The 23,405-nt window shown below is 48.1% G+C and overlaps 1 protein-coding gene across 5 annotated transcripts; it reads left to right on the top strand.

Moving 5' to 3' along the window:
• Positions 1–76: 76 nt before the first annotated feature.
• On the top strand, positions 77–21,565 carry LOC105464355 (alpha-N-acetylgalactosaminidase). 5 transcript variants are annotated; one of them, XR_011614181.1, is made up of 11 exons: positions 77–170; positions 559–650; positions 876–989; positions 2,365–2,500; positions 2,997–3,168; positions 3,640–3,817; positions 4,126–4,220; positions 5,027–5,188; positions 8,016–8,213; positions 20,291–20,432; positions 21,450–21,565. XR_011614181.1 is itself a non-coding variant. In XM_071080665.1 (11 exons), the coding sequence occupies exons 2-11, from the start codon at positions 635–637 to the stop codon at positions 11,061–11,063; spliced, it is 1,350 nt and encodes a 449-aa protein (XP_070936766.1). In that variant the 5' UTR covers positions 78–170; positions 559–634; the 3' UTR covers positions 11,064–11,574. The 5 variants fall into 5 exon arrangements, 4 of the variants coding, with proteins under 4 accessions (XP_070936768.1, XP_070936766.1, XP_011710478.2 ...); XM_071080665.1 differs by lacking the exons at positions 20,291–20,432; positions 21,450–21,565 and adding exons at positions 10,274–10,417; positions 10,929–11,574 and having other exon boundaries at positions 78–170; XM_071080667.1 differs by lacking the exon at positions 21,450–21,565 and having other exon boundaries at positions 20,291–20,447.
• Positions 21,566–23,405: the final 1,840 nt, after the last annotated feature.

Here is a 23,405-nt window from a genome sequence, read left to right as displayed (position 1 = left end):
GGGGAGGCTGGGAAGCTGGGCCCGTATGGGCGGGGCACAGCGTTGCTAGGGGGGATTCTGATAGGTTGCGCGGAGGGTTGCCTTCGTGAGGCCCCGCCCTCACTGGAACGCTTCAGGCTTATCAGGTTACCGGAATCGAGTCAGAAGGGGCCGCGGGTCTGAGCGCTTCGGTAAGATAAGTGCGGCGGGAGGGGGCTCTGCGGTTTTGGGGGGCCCAGGGCGGGAACCCGGACCCGGCTGGGAGTCCGGAGCCTGGCCGCAACCCTGCCCCTCCGCTCTTTCTGGGCGACCTTAAGGCGGTCGCTGCCTTTTTCTGAGCCCTGACCGGGCCGAAGGCGGCCCGTAGGCGCTCAGGACTCCCAGCACTGCAGAGGGTGTAAGGTCTGACATCCAACACACATTGTTCAGTATTTCTGAAGGAAGAACTCAAGCTCCGGGAAGTGAGGCTGGGGACTGGGCGGGCGACTTGGGGACTGAGTGTAGGATCCACGTCCAAGGTTGAGGGCGGCCGAACTAGCCAGGCAGCCGTGACCCCAGTGCTTTTCTGACGTTTCTTAGCTTCCAGAGCCCAATACATACAGCTGATACACGCAGACCAGATCTGGTCAGGTTCTCGGAAGCTGAGTCCAGAGCAATGCTGTTGAAGACAGGTACCTACACCGGCTGGGGTGGCTTGGGAGGTAGGGGTGAGTGCTAGAGTGCTACAAGGAGGGCTTTGACTGGTGCTTCTTCCCTAATGTGGGTATGTGGGGAGACAGGTTCCCTCTCTCTTTTACTTAGAGCTGGGCAGGAAGGGAGGAGATGCTTCCCCATACAGGAATCATTTCTCCTTTAAAGGGGCCCTTCCTTTCTCACTTCCTCCCCCTCAAGTACAGAGGCCCTATCTGATGTGATATCAACATGTACGGAGAACCGCCTGTACAGTCCCTACAGTAACTCCATATTACAGATAAGGAAACTGAGGCCCGAGGAGGAAAGGGCTCACTTAGGTGAGCTGATTGGGTGCCCGTCCTGGCTGGCTTACTTCTTAAGCCTCTCTGAAGCCTCTTGAGGGTCTGTGGTAGGGAGCAAAGAGCCCTGGACTGGGGCTCAGGAGTCCTGGAGTCTGGCTAATGGCCCCGACTTAAGGATTTTTCAACTTTACTGTGGAGTGAAAGCGACACACATTCAGTAGAAACCACAGTACCTATACAACCATTGTGTTTCAGTATTCAGTAAATTGCATGAAATATTCAACAATTTATTATAAAATAGGCTTTGTGTTAGATGATTTTGCCCAGCTGTAGGCTAATGTGCGTTGTCGCACCTTTTTTTTTTTTTTTTTGAGATGGAGTCTCACTCTGTCACTCAGGCTGGAGTGGAGTGGCGTGGCGCAATCTCGGCTCACTGCAACCTCCACCTCCCAGGTTCAAGCAAGTCTCCTGCTCAGCCTCCTGAGTAGCTGGGACTACAGACACTCGCCACCTCAACCCGGTATTTTTTTTGTAGTTTTAGTAGAGATGGGGTTTCACCATGTTGCCCAAGCTGGTCTTGAACTCCTGATTTAACGGTGATCCGCCCACCTTGGCCTCCCAAAGTGCTGGAATTACAGGCGTGAGCCACCGTGCCTGGCCTGTCGGCATTTTTAAGGTAGGCTAGGCTCAGCTATGATGTTTGGCAGGTTAGGTGTATTAAGTACATTTTTGACATAATATTTTCTTTATTATTTTGAGATGGGGTCTCGCTCTGTCACAGCCCAGGCTAGCATTCAGTGGCACGATCTCAGCTCACTGCAGCCTCCGCCTCTGGGGTTCAAGTGATCCTCTTGCCTCAGCCTCCCGGGTACAGCACACGCCACCACGCCTAAGTTTTTGAATTTTTAGTAGAGACAAGGTTTCACCTTGTTGGCCTGACCTCAAGTGATCCACTCGCCTCGGCCTTCCAGAGTGTTGGGAATGCAGGTGTGAGCCACTGCACCTGGCTGATTTGATATTTTCAACTTACACTGGGTTTACGAGAACATAGTTCCATGGTAGGCCTAGGAGCATATGTACTGTTAAGTTCTGTATATGGGATGGGAGGAGCTGATGGGGGTTATGGGAAGGACATAACTTCAGGTGTTAGTTTTGCTAATTCAAGCACTGCTGTGGTGACGGCCAGACCTCAAGCCACTGCCTGGCCCAGGCACCATCCTCCCACTTACTGCTTTGCAAGAGCCAGCCATTGCAGGAAGAGCCAATTCTACCCTAAACCCAGAAGTCTAGTTTCCCTTATATATAGGCAGGCAGCCTCTGTAGGGCTGAGCAGCATACAGATGGGATGGGATGAGGGCTGGAGCTGTGGGGGCAACTGACAGTCACCATCCCCTCCTCCCTTGCCCCCTAGTGCTCTTGCTGGCGCATGTGGCCCAGGTGCTGATGCTGGACAATGGGCTCCTGCAGACACCACCCATGGGCTGGCTGGCCTGGGAACGCTTCCGCTGCAACATTAACTGTGATGAGGACCCAAAGAACTGCATCAGGTGAGTAAGGTCCACACCCACCTGATGAGCCTTGCCCAGGGCCCTGCAGAGTTGGGGGCAGGAAGTGGAGGGTCCAGTAGAAAAGAGGACAAGGTCAGAGTTCTTCATCCCAGAGACTGCAGCCAGAAGTCACTCGGACTGTCTGACACCTAGCCCCGTGACCTGCCTGGGGCCTCTGTAGGGACTCTCAGGCCCCAGCCTGGTCAGAGGCAGAGACCTTACATGAACCCAGCCCCTGAGATAACTGTTAGAAGGTCAGGCCAGGCCCCGGTACTTCCCCTGACCCAGTCCTGCCTTTTGGCCTGGGGCCAGCCACTCCTTTCAAGCCAGCTTATGGCTTATGGCACAATCCCTGGTGGTCATTTACACTGATACCTGGCTTAGGGTTCAGCAAGGTCATGGTTTTTATAGCCCAGATTCAATCAGAGCTGAGGCAGGGTGTGGGTGAGGGCCGGGCTGGGTCCCTGAGCTACCCCATCCCTCCGCCTCTCACTAGTGAAAGGCTCTTCATGGAGATGGCTGACCGGATGGCACAGGATGGATGGCGGGACATGGGCTACACATACCTCAACATTGATGACTGCTGGATCGGTGGGCGCGATGCCAGTGGCCGCCTGATGCCAGATCCCAAGCGCTTCCCTCATGGCATTCCCTTCCTGGCTGATTATGTGAGCCTGACCCCTGCCCTGCCCTTGGCCTCAGGGCTAGACCACTTCTTTCACCCTGCCTTGCTCAGGGCTCATTTACATGATTGAGATCTCACAGTCTAGCAGGGGGAAACAGACAAATGAACACCAACTTTGGGCCCACTGTGGTGAGAGCCAGAAAGGGCATCTCACGCAGTCTGGGATTCCAGGAAGGTTCCCTGGAGGAGGCAGTTCTTGAGCTGAGCCCAGAGAGATGGCATTGGAGGCGGAGAGGATGGCAGGAGCAAAAGCCTAGGGGCAAGAAACAGCCGCTGGGAAGTGTGTGTTGGGGAAGAGGTGGGCCATCATGGGCAGAGGCCAGGCCAGCATGCTGGGATCACCTCCTTTGGTCAGTGGGAGTCACTGGAGGTTTAATGGAACCGGGTCAGATGTGCCTTGAGGAGGCTCTCTGAGGGTCCTGCTTGAGCCCACTGTGTCCTCAAATCCCCACAGGTTCACTCCCTGGGTCTGAAGTTGGGCATCTACGCCGACATGGGCAACTTCACCTGCATGGGTTACCCAGGCACCACACTGGACAAGGTGGTCCAGGATGCTCAGACCTTCGCCGAGTGGAAGGTAGATATGCTCAAGCTGGATGGCTGCTTCTCAACTGCCGAGGAGCGGGCCCAAGGTGAGTTACACAGTTGGCTGGAGCACACAGGCAGATGGGGAGGGTGGCCATGGAGACCCACCCAGCGCCCTCCTGGCTGAGCTTCCCAATTCCCCCCACCCAGCGGTTAGGGGGATTGTGGCTCCCAGGCTCCCTAAATATGGGTGGCAGCATAGCCCACCCCAGAAGCATCTGAGGCTCTGGGTATGTGGGAAGGCACCTACTCTTTGGAGCTTGTGTCTTCACATCTGTTGGGAAAAGGTCTGGGCTAAGGCCCCAGACTGCCTCCTGCCCCTCCTCAGGACTGAAACAGATTGGGCTTTCTCTAGGGTACCCCAAGATGGCTGCTGCCCTGAATGCCACAGGCCGCCCCATCGCCTTCTCCTGTAGCTGGCCAGCCTACGAAGGTGGCCTCCCGCCAAGGGTAAGCCATTCTGCGCCCTGCCTGATGGCGCTTCCCACACCCAGGCCTCCTTGCCTTCTGAGTGCCAGGCTTCAGGGATGGGGCCTTCCAGAGCCAGGGCTGCTCTCACCACAGGTGCCCATATAGTGATTTGTAGGTGTCTAGAGACCTGTGTAAGTACCCCAAAAGAGCGGATGGGCTCAGCCAGCCCAGAGAGGTGTGTGTGTTGGAGGGAGGGGCAGGCCTTAGAGAAGAAGCCCTTGTGAAGTGGGCTGAAGGAGTTGAGATCAGAGGCAGGAGAGCCATCTGTGCTGGCACACAGCGCCCAGGATCCCAGGAGGTGCCCATTAGACAAGGAGACCCAGAATGCTGGGGAGGTCAGGCAGGTGGGGCCGAGCCTCGGAGTGGCCTGTGGGCTCATGAGGGGTCCCTCAGCATGTCTGACACCAAAAAGGGTGGGCTCAGGCCTGTGGAGCTGAGAAGACAGCAGACAGCGGTTTCTCACGAGAGAACATGGGGGTGGGTGGGTGTCAGGGAGGGTTGTTTGTGGGTGCACCAGCCTGGGCCCACACCCTGGGCTTGACCCAAGCTGGCATGAGAGGGCAGGGTAGGCTCCTGGCACCAGCATGCACAGAGGGGAAACCCCAGTAGCCCCAGAGCAGGGCCACCCTCTGAGGCCCTCCTCATCCTAAGCAAGCTGGTGGGTCCTGTTCTCTTCCCCCTTTCCCACTCTGTGTCTCCTACTGAGCCTCCCCAACTCCTGTGTGGGTCTCTGGGCTGCAGCATGTGATTCTGGTGCTGGACTCTGCCTTCCCCTCGACATCCAGGTGAACTACAGTCTGCTGGCGGACATCTGCAACCTCTGGCGTAACTATGCTGACATCCAGGACTCCTGGCAGAGCGTGCTCTCCATCCTGAATTGGTTCGTGAAGCATCAGGACATACTGCAGCCAGTGGCCGGCCCTGGGCACTGGAATGACCCCGACATGGTACCAGGATGGAGGGGGATGTCCCTAGGCCCACCATCTGTGACGACCCTGTTCCCCACTGCCCTGTGCTCTCTTCCTTCCTGGAGGCTCACTGCCGGGTTCTAGGTCAGCACTTCTGAAATTTGTCCCTGAACTAGTTGCTTTAGACTTGACCTAGAAGCTGGTTTCCAGGGCCCCATCCCCAACATTTTTTTTTTTTTTTTTGAGACGGAGTCTCACGCTGTTGCCCAGGCTGGAGTGCAGTGGCGCGATCTCGGCTCACTGCAAGCTCCGCCTCCCGGGTTCCCGCCATTCTCCTGCCTCAGCCTCCTGAGTAGCTGGGACTACAGGCGCCCGCCACCACGCCTGGCTAATTTTTTGTATTTTTAGTAGAGACGGGGTTTCACTATGGTCTCGATCTCCTGACCTTGTGATCCGCCCGCCTCGGCCTCCCAAAGTGCTGGGATTACAGGCTTGAGCCACCGCGCCCGGCCCCCAACATTTTTTTTGTTGTTGTTTTGTTTTGAGACAGAGTTTCGCTGTCTCCCAGGCTGGAGTGCAGTGGCTGGATTTCGGCTCACTGCAAGCTCCACCTCCCAGGTTCACGCCATTCTCCTGCCTCAGCCTCTCGAGTAGCTGGGACTAGACACCCACCACCATGTCCAGCTAATTTTTTGTATTTTTTAGTAGAGATGGGGTTTCACTCTATTAGCCAGGATGGTCTCGATCTCCTGACCTCATGATCCGCCCACCTTGGCCTCCCAAAGTGCTGGGATTACAGGCGTGAGCCACCGCGCCCGGCCCCATCCCCCACATTTTGCATCAGAATGTTTAGGGGAAGAACCTGGGAATGCCCACTGTTAACCATCTCCCCAGGCAATTCTGTTGTTTCTGAAAGCTCAAGAACTTGGGTCTGTAATGATCCTGGAATAAGATGTTATTGCTGTGCAGGTTGAAGATCATGACCTTGCTATTCCTAGTGCCTGGACTGCCCTCCCCCGTCTGCCTCTGATCCTTTTGTCAATGCCCTGCCTCGTCCTCCACAGGCACGACTGGCCCTCACAGTCCTGCTTCTAGCCCTTCCGTTTTATCTCAGTCATTGCCCTGTGACATTTTGTTGTTGCTGCAATTTATAGCTTTATAATTATGTTAGTCAACAAGCATTTACTACCTGATTGATTCTATGATTATAAGAATTACAAGTGCTAAGCCAGGAGGAGGGAGCAACCTGGAGGAGCAAGAACTGGCCTGCTGTGGAGTCCCAGCTCTAGCTCTGCCAGTTTACCTTGGGCAAGTAACTTAATTTGTTCTGTGCCTCAGTTTTGTCAATTGGAAAATAAGAATAGTAGCTACCTTATAGGGTTGTTTTGAGCGTTAAAATAACTGAAATGCTTGGCACAGTGGTGGACACATACACAGTGCTTAAATTGTTGTCACTAAGCCTGTAACTTGTGTCCTGACTATGGACTGCTTGCCCTGGGGTCAGGAGTCCCCTTGGTCCATTCAGCTGTGGCTAGGGCACATGGGTGTGGCCAGTGGTAGGTGCAGGGACTTTGTCCAGTTCTGTTTCCTACCACTGTCACCCTGGAACATTTATTGACTTTACCTAGTTTATAAGCTTTTTGACAACAGGAGCCCATTTGATCATCTGAACAAACCGCAATGTAGCCAGGGCATATTACCACCCCCATCATCCCCGCGGGGTTTTTGTTTTTTATTTTTTGAGATGCAGTCTTGCTCTGTTGCCCAGGCTGGAGTGCAATGGCGTGATCTCTGCTCACTGCAACCTCCGCCTCCCAGCTTCAAGAGATTGTCCTGCCTCAGCCTCCCGAGAAGCTGGGACTACAGGCGCCTGCCACCATGCCCGGCTAATTTTTTTTTTGTGTGTGTATGTTTTTAGTAGAGGTGGGGTTTCACCATGTTGGCCAGACTGGTCTCGAACTCCTGACCTCATGATCCACCCGCCTCAGCCTCCCAAAGTGCTGGGATTACAGGTGTGAGCCACCACACCCGGCCTATTTATTTATTTAGAGACAGAGTTGTGCTCTTGTTGCCCAGGCTGGAGTGCAATGGCATGATCTCTCGCCGCAACCTCCGCCTCCCAGGTTCAAGTGATTCTCCTGCCTCAGCCTCCCAAGTAGCTGGGATTACAGGCATGCACCACCACGCCTGGCTAATTTTGTATTTTTGGTAGAGACGGGGTTTCTCCATGTTGGTCAAGCTGGTCTCAAACTCTTGACCTCAGGTGATCTGCCCTCCTTGGCCTTCCAAAGTGCTGGGATTATGGGCGTGAGCCACCACACCTGGCCTTTTGTTTTTTGAGTCAGAGTCTCACTCTGTTGCCCAGGCTGGAGTGCAGTGGTGCAATCTCAGCTCACTGCAACCTCTGCCTTCTGGTTCAAGTGAATCTTGTGCTTGAACAAGTAGCTGGGATTACAGGTGTGCACCACCACGACTGGGTAATTTTTATATTTTCAGTAGAGACGAGGTTTTGCTATGCTGGCCAGGATGGTCTCTAACTTCTGGGCTCAAGTGATTCACTTGCCTCAGCCTCCCAAAGTGCTAGGATTACAAGCATGTGACACCTCACCTGGCCATCTGCCCACCTCCCTACCACCGACTCCATGTTCTTGATGGAAAATAAAAGCTGATGCTCAGATGGAAAGTAACTTAACTCCCCCAAGGCCACAGGGCTGGGGAATGGTGTTTGCTGAACCAGGCCTCCTCCACATGCAGCCATCTTTCCCTAATCCCTAATTGCTCTTCCTCAGCTACAAGTTTGGGGATGGTCCCTGTGTCTACCTCCTTGAGGAGATCAGAGCTGACTACTCCTCTTCTCTGTCCCCAGCTGCTCATTGGGAACTTCGGTCTCAGCTTAGAGCAATCCCGGACCCAGATGGCCCTGTGGACGGTGCTGGCAGCCCCCCTCTTGATGTCCACAGACCTACGTACCATCTCCGCCCAGAACATGGACATTCTGCAGAATCCACTCATGATCAAAATCAACCAGGATCCCTTAGGCATCCAGGGACGCAGGATTCACAAGGTACTGGGGTGTGGAGGGAAGGAAGGGGAGGGCTGAGGAACTGGGCTCTCCTGAGAGAAAGGCTGCCAGCCTCCCTGGGGGCAACACCTGGGGAGGTACAGGAGTTGCCCAGTCCCCAACCAGGGCTCACCCATCTGGTTGCTTATGATTGTTGAGGACTGTGCTAGGAGCTGCTCCAACTGTCCTCCTCTTGCTGGGTGAGACCAGGGCTGAGCAGGACAGCTGAAGGGAGTCGGGGATGAGAGGCATCAGCCATGTAAGTGCACACAGGAAGGGTGAGGCACAGGGCTTCTATACACCTGCGATGGCCTGCGGAGAACTTGGGCTTCCCTCCACAGCAGGAGGAGCTGGTTTGTTTTTGAGACAGGGTCTCACTCTGTGACCCAGGCTGGAGTGCAGTGGCACAATTTCGGCTCACTGCCATCTCCACCTCCCAGGTTCAAGCAATTCTTGTGCCTCAGCCTCCTGAGTAGCTGGTACTACAGGCGCCTGCCACCACGCCCAGCTAATTTTTGTATTTTTAGTAGAGACACCATGTCAGACTTGTCTCCAACTCCTGGCCTCAGGTGATCCACCTGCGTTAGCCTCCCAAAGTGCTGGGATTACAGGCATGAGCCACTGCACCCGGCCAGGAGAAACTGTTACAGTCAAGGAATACAACGACTACTAGTGGCTGCTATTTATTGAGTACCTACTATGTGCTGGGAGTTTTAGATACCTTTTCTCAGCAAGGTAGGTATCTTGCCATTTTACGAATGAGAAAACTGAAACTTCAAGAGTCTGAGTAACTATATCGCAAGGCTACACAGTTGGTACAAACAAGACTGGACTTCAGTGTCACCTCAAAGCCTTTGCTATTTTTTTTTTTTTTTTTGAGACAGAGTCTCACTCTGTCACCCAGGCTGGAGTGCAGTGGCCGGATCTCAGCTCACTGCAAGCTCGGCCTCCCAGGTTTACGCCATTCTCCTGCCTCAGCCTCCCGAGTAGCTGGGACTGCAGGCGCCCGCCACCTCGCCCGGCTAGTTTTTTGTATTTTTTAGTAGAGACGGGGTTTCACAGGGTTAGCCAGGATGGTCTCGATCTCCTGACCTTGTGATTCGCCCGTCTCGGCCTCCCAAGGTCCTGGGATTACAGGCTTGAGCCACCGCGCCTGGCCTTTTTTTTTTTTTTTTGAGATGGAGTCTCACTCTGTAGCCCAGGTTGGAGTACAGTGGCGCCATCTCAGCTCACTGCAACCTCTGGCTCCCAGGTTCAAGCAATTCTCCTGCCTCAGCCTCCCAGGTAGCTGGGATTACAGGTGTGCACCACCAAGCCCGGCTAATTTTTTTTTTTTTTGTATTTTTTTCAGTAGAGACAGGGTTTCACCATGTTGGCCGGCTAGTCTCAAACTCCCGACCTCAGGTGATCCACTGGCCTTGGCCTCACAAAGTAATGGGATTACAGGAAGCGTGAGCCACTGTGCCCGGCTGCCTTTGCTCTTTACCAAATCCTGGACTCTGGTAAAAAGAAACCTACAGAACTACAGAAGGCACCCATAGAACTGGTGATGCCCAGAGGAAGTAACAATTCCCTGCCAGAGGGGCTGATGGTGGAGCTGGGCCTGGAGAACCTTCTGGAGGATGGCAGTTCACATCCAGCTCTACTCTCCACCCTCCTGGAACAGAGATCACTGTTCCCACTGGACAGAACCCTCTAGGCCAGCACTGGCAGCTGTTTGGGGCCGGCACTCACGTGCTGTACTGTCGTTGCTTCCCCGTTTCTGCGTTTATCCCTCCCATTGTCCTATGAGCTTCTGGGGCAGGGCCTCATGCAGCATTTGTCTCAGTGTGCTCGCATAGGGGTCGGGCTCAGAGTAGGTGTTGATGAGTATCTGCTGAGTCAGGGAAGGCAGGCAGGTAGGGTTAGATAAGCTGGGGTGCTCGAGGCCTGTGGCATCCTCCCCAGCCTGTGTGATATGGAGCTGTGAATTGGGGGACCCAGAACTCAGGGAGGGCCAGGAAGGCAATGGTAGGTCCTGTCTAAGCAAGGGACCCCAGCCAGTAGCCATCTTCTGTGCCCAGGAAAAATCTCTTATCGAAGTGTACATGCGGCCTCTGTCCAACAAGGCCAGCGCCTTAGTCTTCTTCAGCTGCAGGACCGATATGCCTTATCACTACCACTCCTCCCTTGGCCAGCTGAACTTCACCGGGTCTGTGACATACGAGGTGAGCACCCGGCTGCCTGCAGCCATCCACCTGGCCTTCAGATTTCCGTGGGAGGGTATTGTGGGGGGTGGTTGTTCACATATGGCCTCCCCTGAGCCGTGGGCTTAGGGCCTCTGGCAGGTGCCCATGGGGAGTTGCAGGCACTGAGAGCTGCAGCCACAGCCGTGCTCTGCACCAGTGTTTTCAACCTATGCAAACAGAACTACTGCATATAAATATGAATCCCATTAGCCTCTAGGGCTGTACTCCTCCCTCCCAAGGGTCAGCCCTTGCTGGCACATTCCTCACAGTTTTCCAGGGGCTGGGGCTTTCTCCACTGCCTGTGCTTGGGCATCTGTTGGATTTGCTGGTGGAGAAGTGATGGGGATTCGGGGCTCCCACTTCTGTAGGGCATACTGGAAGCCCGGCACAGACAGGCCAAAGTCCAGGAAGAAGGCTTCTACATCCTCTAGGGGGGGTCTCTGTGCAGCCATTCTCATGGTGGCATTGGTGATGTCCCTCCCCACTGCAGGCCCAGGACGTCTACTCAGGTGACATCATCAGTGGCCTCCGAGTTGAAACCAACTTCACAGTGATCATCAACCCTTCGGGGGTAGTGATGTGGTACCTGTATCCCATCAAGAACCTGGAGATGTCCCAGCAGTGAGGAGCTGGGACATAGGACAGGCTGTGATGGCACCACTGAGCCTAGACCATGGATCCTTGGCATGCCCAGGGCAAGTGGGCAGGTTCTCTGCTCCCCAGGCCTGCTTGGTGACTGACCCCATCATACCCAAAGTGCAATCTCAGGGCCAGGTTCTATGCCCTGCCCAAGCGTAAACCTTCTTGGAAACTTTTGGGGCAATTTTCCTGTGGCCTTCCTGGCCTCTACTTCGTGTGCGCAGCCCCACAGACGTTGCTGAGCAACTCGCCAGCCTCCCAAGCCCCATGCCCATCAGGACTCTAGCCTCTGACCTTGCTGCTGACTCTGAAATCAGGATTTGGAATTTTTCAAATTAGGAGTAGAGAGATCTGACCTCTTGTCAGGAATGCCCATGAATCGTGTGATTGGCTTTTCTACCCATAGAGGGCCTTGCAGGCTGATACCACCTGGGAGTGAGGGTCACAAAGGAGACCTTGGCACCTTCAGGTCACCAATAAACCTGTTCTTTAATCAAGTAGTTGTAATATGGACCTGGGGTACCTTTAGTTAGGGACTCTGGTGGCACTACACGGGGTGCTGGATTCAAATCTCACCTCTATCAAGATGTTTGGCATCTTCTGGCCCGTCCTTTTCCAAAGTGACCGGAAGATTCTACTTCCAAGAGATGCCAGATTTGCCTCACACCCAGGAGCTGCCCCTGCTGTGCCTGGTATGCTGGCAGTGGTGATGGTGACCTCCTTTGCAGCCAGGTTGTCACAACACAATGAGGCCAAATAGCAATGCTCCTAGGTCCTGCAGCTTGTGCTCTGCCCAGCAGTGCCCCTGATCCAGCACTTCAGCCTGCTCTTCTCTCTGGTGGCTCCACCCCCACCCCTACTTCTTTCCCTTTATTATTTCTCTCCCAACCTGGCTGCAAAGGAGGTTCATATTCCCCAGATGTATCCACAAACCTGTCCAGGAGTTGTGTCTTAAAATTGATTTCCTGTTCCTCTTCCTTAGGACAGGGGTGACAGTCAAAGCAAAGGAATGATGGATTCTTGCCTATCTTGCTTTGGTCCTTATTTCCCAAGCCTTCCTCTTTTAGCCAAGGCTACAGGGCATTTGTCTTCCCTGGTGGCTCTCTCCCCTTTGGAGAGAGCAGGTGGCAGAGCAAGCTAGCTAGGTCCTCCTTGGGCTTTGAATGTGGGAGCACCCAGTGCCCCAGGCCTTGCACTGTCCTGCCCAAGGAGTATTTCCTGGGTGGATCTCCCATACTCCTCAGGGTTCTGAGGTCCTTGTATTTAGGGTATGGTGTAAAAACTTACATGTACACATTTTGTTACATCACTTAAGATTACTGGAGCTTCACTGGTTAAATATAGGGTCACCAGAGAAAGTTCCTTTCCCCAGTTGATATCTTGAGGCTGTTGAGAAACTTAGGACAGAAGCCTACCTCATCCCAGGCCTCTGTCCTTGAAGGCCTGCCCCTCTGTGCATAGCTCTGGCTTTGGGTCTTGTTCATAGTGCTGTTCAAGCATAATGGAATAGTCTCAGGTGGGGACACCTCTTGCCAGCTCCAGGAAGGCTTTCCCACCAGTCTGGGATGTGGTGGGAAATGAGTTGAGACCAGGGACTTGGGAGTTGGGTCAGAGTTGAGCCTGGACTTAACCAATTAATTCCCTTGCCTTTCAGCCCAAGATAGCTACATGTCTTTACTTGCTGTGTAAGTTATCCTTTTGTCCTGGGGGCGCCTGATTGATCCTGTCTCTTCACCCTTCATTCTTTCAACAAACATGCCATCTATCTCCCAGGACATTTATTCCTTTCTATTCAAGGCCAGTTAGGAATGCAATTATTTTTTCTCAGTTCAATACAGACTTGTTTGGACCCAAGGTACCCTTTCTCTTTTTAAAAACTTTTTATCATGAAAACTTTCAAATACAAAAATAAAATGGTAGAGTGAACCTCCATGTATCCAGCATCCAGCTCCAATAACCATCAACTTGTACCATTATTTAATCTCTCTTCCTACACATGCTCTTCTGATGTGTGAGCTAGAGTATCTGAAAGGAAATTTCAGAAAACCCTAAAAACCACTATGTCTCTAACAGATAAGGGCTTTAAAAATACATACATGGGCTAGGGGTGGTGGCTCATGCCTGTAATCCCAGCACTTTGGGAGGCCAAGGTGGGTGGATCACAAGGTCAGGAGATCGAGACCATCCTGGCTAACACGGTGACACCCCATCTCTACTAAAAATACAAAAAATTAGCCAGGTGTGGTGGCGGGCGCCTGTAGTCTCAGCTACTTGGGAGGCTGAGGCAGAAGAATGACGTGATCCTGGGAGGCAGAGCTTGCAGTGAGCCAAGATAGCGCCACTGCACTCCAGGCTGGGTGACAGAGCCAGACTCCATCTCAAAAAAAAAAAAAAAAAATATATATATATATATATATATGTATGTGTATATATATATACACACACACACACACACACACATATATATAACGTTAATACAATTTTCCTATCCAACAAAACATAATTTTAAAATAATCTAATAACCAGTCTATGTTCAGTTTTTGGCAGTTGTCTCAACAATCTCTCTCTATAGTTTGTCTGAATCAAGATCCAGTAAAATGGTACAGCACGAACCACTGGAAGTTTGCTCCCTTCATAAAAGCATTGAAAAACCTGCCACATACTATCAAAATCAACTTTCACAGAACTCTGGAAATTAGCCAAAAGCTTGCAACCCAGAAAACTTCAACTAAAAAAAAAACACACAATTGAATTCCAGTAGGAACAGCAAGCTACGTGGTATTTTACCTTATTACCAGATTTTAAATCAGCTATTTTAAACACGTTCAAAGAGCCAAAGGAAGCCAGGTCTAAAGAAATAAAGGAAAAAGAATAAGAATGATGTCCAAACAGAATAACAAAAAAGAGAGAAAATATAGTGGGGAAGAAAGCACAAATTCTGAAGTTGGAAAGTACAATAATTGAAATACAGAATTCACTGAAGAGGTTTAGCAGTAGATTTGACAGAAAAAGAATCAGCAAACTTGAAGATAGATCTGTTGAAATTAACCTCTCTGAGGAAAAGAAAGAAACAAGAATGAAGAACAATAAGCAAAACTTCCAAAACCTTTAGGATACCACCAAATGTACCAATATACACATAAAAAAAAGAAAGGGGCAGAATATTGGAAGAGAGAATGGTTGAAAATGTCTCACATTTGATGGAAAATATCTACCTATCCAAGAAGCTCAATGAACTCCAAGTAGGTTAAACTCAAAGAGCTCCATACCTAGACATATCATAATCAAACCCTCAAAAGACAGAATGTTGAAAGCGGCAAGACAAAAGCAACTCATCACACAAAGTAGTCTCAATAGGATTAACAACTGACTTCTCATCAGAAACCATGGGAAAACAAGAAGGCAATGGGTACATTTAAAAATAACCAAGAGTATAATTGGATTGTTTGTCACAAAGGATAAATGCTTGAGGAGCTAGATACCCCCTTTTCCATGATGTGATTATTACAGGAATGCAATGTCTGCATCAAAACATCTCATGTACTCCATAAATATATACACCTACTATGCATCCACAAAAATTAAAAATGAAAAAAGGCAGTGGGTTGACATATTCAAAGTGTTGAAAGAAAAAGACTATCTATGAAAAAATCTGTATTTGGTCAAACTATCTTTCAAAAATGAAGGCAACATGAAAACATTCCCCAATAAACAAAAACAGAGTTCATCTCTAGCCAACCTGCCCTACATAAAATACTAAAGGATGTCCTTCAGGCCGAAATGGAAGGAAACTAGAAGTAACTTGACTCCACATGGATAAATACAGAGCACCAGTAAATGGAACTACATAAGTAAATACAAATGATTTTGGTTTGTAACTCATTTTTTTGTCCCCATTAAAAGGCAACTTAAATGCAGTAATTATAAACTAAGATGGGTAGACCATGTATAAAGATGGAATTTGTAACAATAACAGCATAAAGGAGGAGGGGAACAGCCATATAAGAAGCAAAATTTTTATATACAAGTGGCATGAATTAGTATTAATCAGAATGAGATAGTTGAGAATAAGATGTTAACGGTAATCCCTATGGCAGCCACAAAAACTTTAAAAATATAGTAAATATATGACAGATAAAATGGTACAAAATAAAATGTCTAACCCAAAAAGAAGCAGTAATGGAAGAAATGTGGAACAAAAGAGATTTAAGACATAACGCACAAATAGTAAAATGGCAAATGTAAACCTTATCAATAATTATATGTAAATGGATTAAACATAGATCGACAGAATGCATTTAAAACATACACACACAAGTACACACACAATCCAAAAATGTGCTTTATTTAAGAGACACTTTAGACTCAAAGACATAATAAGTTGGAAGTAAAAGGGCAGGAAAAGATACACCATGTAACTGGTAGCAAAAGTATTAGGGTTGGGGGGGTCTATGTTAATATCAGAAAAAGACTTTAAGACAAAAATTGTTACTAGATCCAAGATTTTATAACATTGAAAAGATCAATCCACCAAAAAGATATAATTATACACAGTAGTATACCTAGCAAGAGTCCAAATATACAAAGCAAAACCAGACACAACTGAATAGAGAAATAGATAATTCAACAATAAGTGTTAGAGACCAACACATCACTTTCAATAATTGATAGAATGAGACAGAAGTTCAGCAAGAAAACAGAAAACAACATTATAAACCAATTAGACCTAACAGACATCTATAGAACATTCCACCCAATAGTAGCAGAATATACATTCTTCTCAGTACAAATGGAACATTCTCCAGGACAGACCATATGTTAGGCTATAAAATAAGTATCACTAAATTGTAAAAGACTGAAATTCCAGGCACGGTGGCTTACACCTGTAATCCCAGCACTTCGGGAGGCTGAGTTGGACAGATCACCTGAGGTCAGGAGTTCCAGATCAGCCTGACCAACAGGGTGAAACCCCATCTCTACTAAAAATACAAAAATTAGCCGGGCTTGGTGGCAGGTGTCTGTAATCCCAGCTACTCTGGAGGCTGAGGCAGGAGAATTGCTTGAACCCTGAGGCAGAGGTTGCAGTGAGCCGAGATCGCACCACTGCACTCCAGCCTGGGTGACAGAGTGAGACTCGGTCTCAAAAAAAAAAAAAAAAAAAAACTGGGCATGGTGGTGGGTGCCTGTTGATGCAGGAGAATCTTCTGAATTTGGGAGGCAGAGGATGCAGTGAGCCGAGATCACACCATTGCACTCCAGCCTGGGTGACAGAGTGAAACTGTCTCGGAAAAACAAAAACAAACAAACAAAAAAAGACACACACTTTCAATCTCAGTATCTACCAAAAAGCTACAGTAATAAAAACAGTGTGGTACTGGCATAACAATAGATGTACAGTTCAGAGTCCAGAAATAAACCCATACATCTATAGTTAATTGATTTTTTTTTCTTTTTTAGACACCAGGTCTCACTCTGTTGTCCAGGCTGGAGTGTACTAGTGTGACATAGCTCAGTGCAGGCTTAAACCCCTGGGTTCAGGCGAACCTCCCACCTTGGCCTCCCCAAGCACTGGGATCATAGGCATGAACCACTGCATCAAGCCAGTTAACTGATTTTTTTTTTTTTTTTTTTTTTTTTTACACAAAGGTTCTAAGACCCTTCAATTAGAAAATAGTCTTTTAAATAAATGGTGCTGAGACAACTAGATATCCACTTTTATATGATATTCATTTTTATATGAATGTAACTCAAAATGCTTAAAAGACCTAAATATAAGACTGAAAACTATAAAACTCTTAGAATAAAACATAAGTGTAAATCTTAGTGACTTTGGATTATGCCACAGTTTCTTAGATAGGACACTAAAATCAGAAACAGGCTGGGTATGGTGGGTCATGCTTATAATCCCAGCACTTTGGGAGGCCGAGGCAGGTGGATCACCTGAGGTCAGGAGTTCAAGACCAGCCTGGCCAACAAGGTGAAACCCCATCTCTATTAAAAATACAAAAAAAAAAAAAATTACCTGGGCTGAAGGAGGAGAATTGCTTGAACCTAGGAGGTAGAGGTTGCAGTGATCGTGCCACTGCACTCTAGCCTGGGTGACAGTGTGAGACTCCATCTCAAAAAAAAAATTTTTTTTTAATCAGAACCAATCAAATAATTTAAAAAAAGGTAAGTTGGACTTGATTAAAATTCAAAACTTTTCTGTGCCAAAGTATACTGTCAAGAAAATTAAAAGAGGCCAGGCACAGTCGCACACACTAGTAATCCCAGCACACCGGGAGGCTGGGATGGGAGGATTACTTGAAGCCAGGAGTTCAAGAAGAGCCTGAGCAACACCGTAAGACCTTGTCTCTATGTTTTTTTTTTAATAAAAAATAAAGTTAAAAGACAACTCACGGGATGGGATGCAACATTTGTAAATCATATACTCCAATTAGGGTCTAGTATCCAGAATATATACAACTTAATAAAAAAGACAAATGACTTAATTAAAAATAGGCAAAGAATGTGAAGAGACACATCTCCAAAGAGTTATACAAATGACTAATAAGCTCATGAAAAGATGCTCAACATTGGCCAGGCGTGGTGGTTCACGCCTGTAATCCCAGCACTTTGGGAGGCTGAGGCAGGTGGATCATGAGGTCAGGAGTCCGAGACCAGCCTGGCCAACATAGTAAAATCCTGTCTCTACTAAAAATACAAAAATTAGCCAGGCATGGTGGTATGCACCTGTAGTCCCAGCTACTCAGGAGGCTGAGGCAGGAGAATCACTTGAACCCAGGAGGTGGAGGGTGTGGTGAGCCGAGATCATGCCACTGCACTCCAGCCTGGGCGAGTGACTCCGTCTTAAAAAAAAAAAAAAAAAAAAGGCCGGGCGCGGTGGCTCAAGCCTGTAATCCCAGCACTTTGGGAGGCCGAGACGGGCGGATCACGAGGTCAGGAGATCGAGACCATCCTGGCTAACACGGTGAAACCCCGTCTCTATTAAGAAATACAAAAAACTAGCCGGGCGAGGTGGCGGGCGCCTGTAGTTCCAGCTACTCGGGAGGCTGAGGCCGGAGAATGGCGTGAACCCGGGAGGCGGAGCTTGCAGTGAGCTGAAATCCGGCCACTGCACTCCAGCTTGGGCGACAGAGCGAGACTCCGTCTCAAAAAAAAAAAAAAGGCCGGGCGCAGTGGCTCACACCTGTAATCCCAGCACTTTGGGAGGCTGAGGCAGGTGGATCATGAGGTCAGGAGTCCGAGACCAGCCTGGCCAACATAGTAAAATCCTGTCTCTACTAAAAATACAAAAATTAGCCAGGCATGGTGGTATGCACCTGTAGTCCCAGCTACTCAGGAGGCTGAGGCAGGAGAATCACTTGAACCCAGGAGGTGGAGGGTGTGGTGAGCCGAGATCATGCCACTGCACTCCAGCCTGGGCGAGTGACTCCGTCTTAAAAAAAAAAAAAAAAAAAAAAAGGCCGGGCGCAGTGGCTCACGCCTGTAATCCCAGCACTTTGGGAGGCTGAGGCGGGCAAATCATGAGGTCAGGAGATCGAGACCATCCTGGTTAACATGGTGAAACCCTGTCTCTACTAAAAATACAAAAATTAGCCAGGCGTGGTGGTGGGCACCTGTAGTCCCAGCTACTCAGGAGGCTGAGGCAGGAGAATGGCATGAACCCGGGAGGCGGAGCTTGCAGTGAGCCGAGATCACGCCACTGCATTCCAGCCTGGGCGACAGATGCCCATCATCATTAGTCATCAGTCACTGTAGAAACCTGCCTGGCAGTTCCTCAAAATGTTAAACAAGTTACCATATGATCCAGCAATTCCACTCTTAGGTAGATACCTAAGAGAAATTTTAAAATATGCCTACACAAAGACTTGTATGTGAAAGCTCACAGCATTATTCATAATAACCAAAAAGTATAAACAACTCAAATGTCTATCAACTGATGAATGGATGAACAAAATGTGTTATATCGATGCAATCCACACAGCATATCCATACTGACACATGCTACAACATGGTTGAACCTTGAAAACTTTATGCTAAGTGAAAGCCAGACACAAAAGGACAGGCATTGTATTAGTCCATTTATATGAAATGTCTGGAATAGACAAACCTATAGAGACAAAAAGTAGATAAATGGTTGCCAAGGGATGGAGGGAAGAGGAAATGAGAAGTGATTACTAATGGTTATGGCGTTTCTTTTTGGGTAATGAAAATGTTCTGGAATTATAGTGCCTATGGTTGCCCATCTCCCTGTTCAAGTAACACGTGACTTTTGTTTCCTGACTGGAGCCTTTCAGGTATACAGAGAGCCTACAATTAGTTGCTGTTCAAGGATCCAGGTGAGAGACAGGGAGGCTGGGACAGGGGTGACTGCAGTGAAGATGAAGAAGAGGGACTGGCCAGATCTCCAAGACTCAGTGACCATTGGGAGGGGCTGCCAAGGCAATATGCACAGACCAAAGACACATTGGTAAAATAAAGACAAAAGAGAGGGGAAACTGTTGAAAAGTACCTATTTTGCCACTCTTATTTCCAGCAACAGTCTAGAATTTCTGGACTCCAAGGAAAAAATACAAGTAGGTTCCAGGCCTGGCACAGCAGCTCATGCCTCTAATACCAGCACTTTGGGAGGCTAAGGTGGGTGGATCACCTGAGGTCAGGAGTTCAAGACCAGCCTGGCCAACATGATAAAACCCTGTCTCTACTAAAAATACAAAAAATTAGCTGGGTATGGTGGTACACACCTGTAGTCCCATCTACTCAAGAGGCTGAGGCACAAGAATCACTGGAACCAGGTGGAGGTTGCCTGGGTGACAGAGCCACACTCCATCTCAAAAAAAAAAAAAAAAAAAGAGGGGGCCGGGCGCGGTGGCTCAAGCCTGTAATCCCAGCACTTTGGGAGGCCGAGATGGGCGGATCACAAGGTCACGAGATCAAGACCATCCTGGCTAATACAGTGAAACTCCGTCTCTACTAAAAAATACAAAAAAACTAGCCGGGCAAGGTGGTGGGCGCCTGTAGTCCCAGCTACTCGGGAGGCTGAGGCAGGAGAATCACTTGAACGCAGGAGGCAGAGGTTGCAGTGAGCCGAGATCCGGCCACTGCACTCCAGCCTGGGCGACAGAGCGAGACTCCGTCTCAAAAAAAAAAAAAAAAAAAAAAAAAAAAAAAAAAAAGAGGGAAAAAATACAAGGTGGTTCCTGTTTACAGGGCTTCAAGAAGTTCTCAGAAACTATTCCTCAAGACAATCCCTGGAGAGGCTGTGTGTGAAGTCCTACAAAGAGAGACCTTTACCTCTACAAAGACCCTTTACCTCTCCAGGTTGGAACAAAGCCATCTGCACTGACTTGGGGTATGTAAAATAATAAACTGAGATGATTTTCCTTACTAAAAAGACTGACCAGTTTATAGAATGAGAATAAGATGGTAATTTAGTTGTATATCCTAATATCTAGATTTAAATCCTCGCTTCACTTACAGCTGTGCAATCTTGAGCACTCTACTTAATCTCTCTGTGCTTCTACTTCCTCTACAATGGGGATAATGTATTATAATATTCTATTTCCTTTATAATGGGGATAATAGTTCCTACACCTCATGGGATTATCGTTCAGGTTTTAAGTGAGCTAATTTGTGTAAAGCACTGAGAATGGCACCTGAATAAGTATTCAGGCCCAGGCTTTTCTAGGGTTTTTGCCACCTAGCTTGGGAGCCCTAGGACATTTAAAAAGCTGTGGGAAATCACAGTCTCTCCTTCTAAATGGGCTTCCCATCCCTCCCTTGACCCCAGCCTTTTAAAGACCAGATTTAGGTTTCCTGAACAATTAAGCAGAAAATGAAGAGTTCCCATATACCCTCTCTTCACTCATTATTTCCCCTATTGTTAACATCCTGCATTAATGTGGTAGATTTGTTATAATTGATAATACTGATAAATTATTATTAGCAAACATTCATAATTTACATTAGGGTTCACTATGCTATACATTCACCGGGTTTTCACTAATGTATCATGAGGCACACCCACTGTTACAGTATCATACATAATAGTTTCACTGCCATAAATATTTGTTCCACCTGGTTCATCCCTCCCTTCCCTCTCCCCGACTCCTGGCAATCACTTATCTTTTCACTGTCTCCATAGTTTTGCCTTTTCCAGAATGTCACAGAGTTTGAATCATACAATAAATAGCCTTTCAGATTGGCTTCTTTCACTTAGCAGTATGAATTTAGGGTTCCTCCATATCTTTTCATGGTTTGATAGTACATTACTTTTTAAGCAATGTACTTAAATGAATAATATTCTATTGTATAGATAATACCACTGTTTATCCATTCAACTATTCAAGGACATCTTTGTTGCTTCCAGGTTTCAGTAATTATGAATAAAGCTGCTATAAATATTTGAGTGCAGATTTTTGTGGACATAGATTTTCAACTTATTTGGATAAATACCAAGGAGCACAACTGCTGGGACATATGGTAAGAGTATATTTAGTTTAGTAAGAAACTGCCAAACCGTCTTCCAAAGTGTACCATTTTGTACTCCCATCAGCAATGAGCGTTCCTGTTGCTCCACATCCTCACCAGAATTTGTTGTCAGCATTTTGGATTTTAGCCATTCTAATAGGTGTATAATAGTATCTGTTTTAATTTGCAGTTCCTTAATGACATATGATGTTCAGCATCTTCTAATATGCGTGTTTGCCATCTGTTTATGTTCTTTGGTGAGGTGTCTGGGTCTTTTATCCTTTTTTAAATTAGATTTTTTGATGGGCTGGGGGAATGGAGTCTCACTCTATTGTCCAGACTGGAGTGCAGTGGCATGATCTTGGCTCACTGCAACCTCCACCTCCTGGGTTCAAGAGATCCTACTGCCTCAACCTCCTGAGTAGCTGGGATTACGGGCATGCGCCACCACACCCAGCTAATTTTTGTATTTTTTTAGTAGAGACGGGGTTTTGTCATGTTGGCTAGGCTTGTCTCAAACTCCTAACCTCAGGTGATCCACCTGCCTCGGCTTCCCAAAGTACTGGGATTACAAGCATGAGCCACCACGCCTGGCCCAGATTGGTTTTTATGTTTGTTTTTTTAATTATTGAGTTATAAGAGTTGGGTTGTTTGTTTGTTTTTAGAGACAGGGTCTTACTCTGTCACCCAGACTAGAAGGTAGTGGCACAATCATTGTTCACTGCAGCCTCAAGCAATCCTCCCACCTAAGCCTCCCGAGTAGCTACGACTATAGGAATGCCCAGCTAACTTTTATAGTTTTTTCTAGAGACAGGGTCTCGCTATGTTGCCCAGACTGGTCTTAAACTGGCAATCTTCCCACTTCAGCCTCCCATAGGTTACAGGCATGAGCCACCTGTAAATTTTAGATATAAAAGATGGCAGAATGTGCCACACCAAAATGTGCCACCTTTTTTTTTTTTTTTTTTTTTTTGAGACGGAGTCTTGCTTCTTTACCCAGGCTGGAGTGCAATGGCGCAATATTGGCTCACTGCAACCTCTGCCTCTCAGGTTCAAGCAATTCTCCTGCCTCAGCCTCCCCAGTAGCTGAGATTATAGGCACGTGCCACCACACCTGGCTTATTTTTTATTTGTATTTTGTATTTGTATTCAACCTATCGTTTTCTTTTTCTCTTTTTTCATGCTTTTGATGTTGTTTCTAAAGACTCACTGGAAAAGCCAAAATGTTCTTTTTTTTTTTTTTTTTTTGAGACAGAGTCTCGCTGTCGCCCAGGTTGGAGTGCAGTGGCCGGATCTCAGCTCACTGCAAGCTCCGCCTCCCGGGTTTACGCCATTCTCCTGCCTTAGCCTCCTGAGTAGCTGGGATTACAGACGCCTAACATAACACCAAGCTAATTTTTGCACTTTTAGTAGAGATGTGGTTTCACCATGTTGACCAGGCTGGTCTCAAGGCATGAGCCACCACGTCCGGCCATGGTTTTGGTACCTAGTAGAGATGTGGTTTCACCATGTTGACCAGGCTGGTCTCAAGGCATGAGCCACCACGTCCGGCCATGGTTTTGGTACCTACAAGTTTTTGGTCTCAGAGTATGAGTTAGCAAGTGTTCCTCTCTACTCCTATTTTCTGGAACATACTGAATTTACCAGTGAACTCACCTGAGACTGGTGCTTTATTTTTTGGAAGGTTATTAATTATTGACTCAATTTCTTAAATACATATAGGGCTATTGAGATTGTCTATTTCTTCTTGTGTGAGTTTTGGTTGTTTGTATCTTTCAAGGAATTAGTCCATTTCATCTAGGTTATTGAATTTGTGGGCAGAGAGTTGTTCACAATATTCCTTATAATCCTTGTA

This window comes from Macaca nemestrina, chromosome 15 (genome assembly GCF_043159975.1).
Source record: "Macaca nemestrina isolate mMacNem1 chromosome 15, mMacNem.hap1, whole genome shotgun sequence".
Classification (NCBI taxonomy): Eukaryota; Metazoa; Chordata; class Mammalia; order Primates; family Cercopithecidae; genus Macaca; species Macaca nemestrina.
This window is presented reverse-complemented; position numbering and strand designations above follow the sequence as displayed.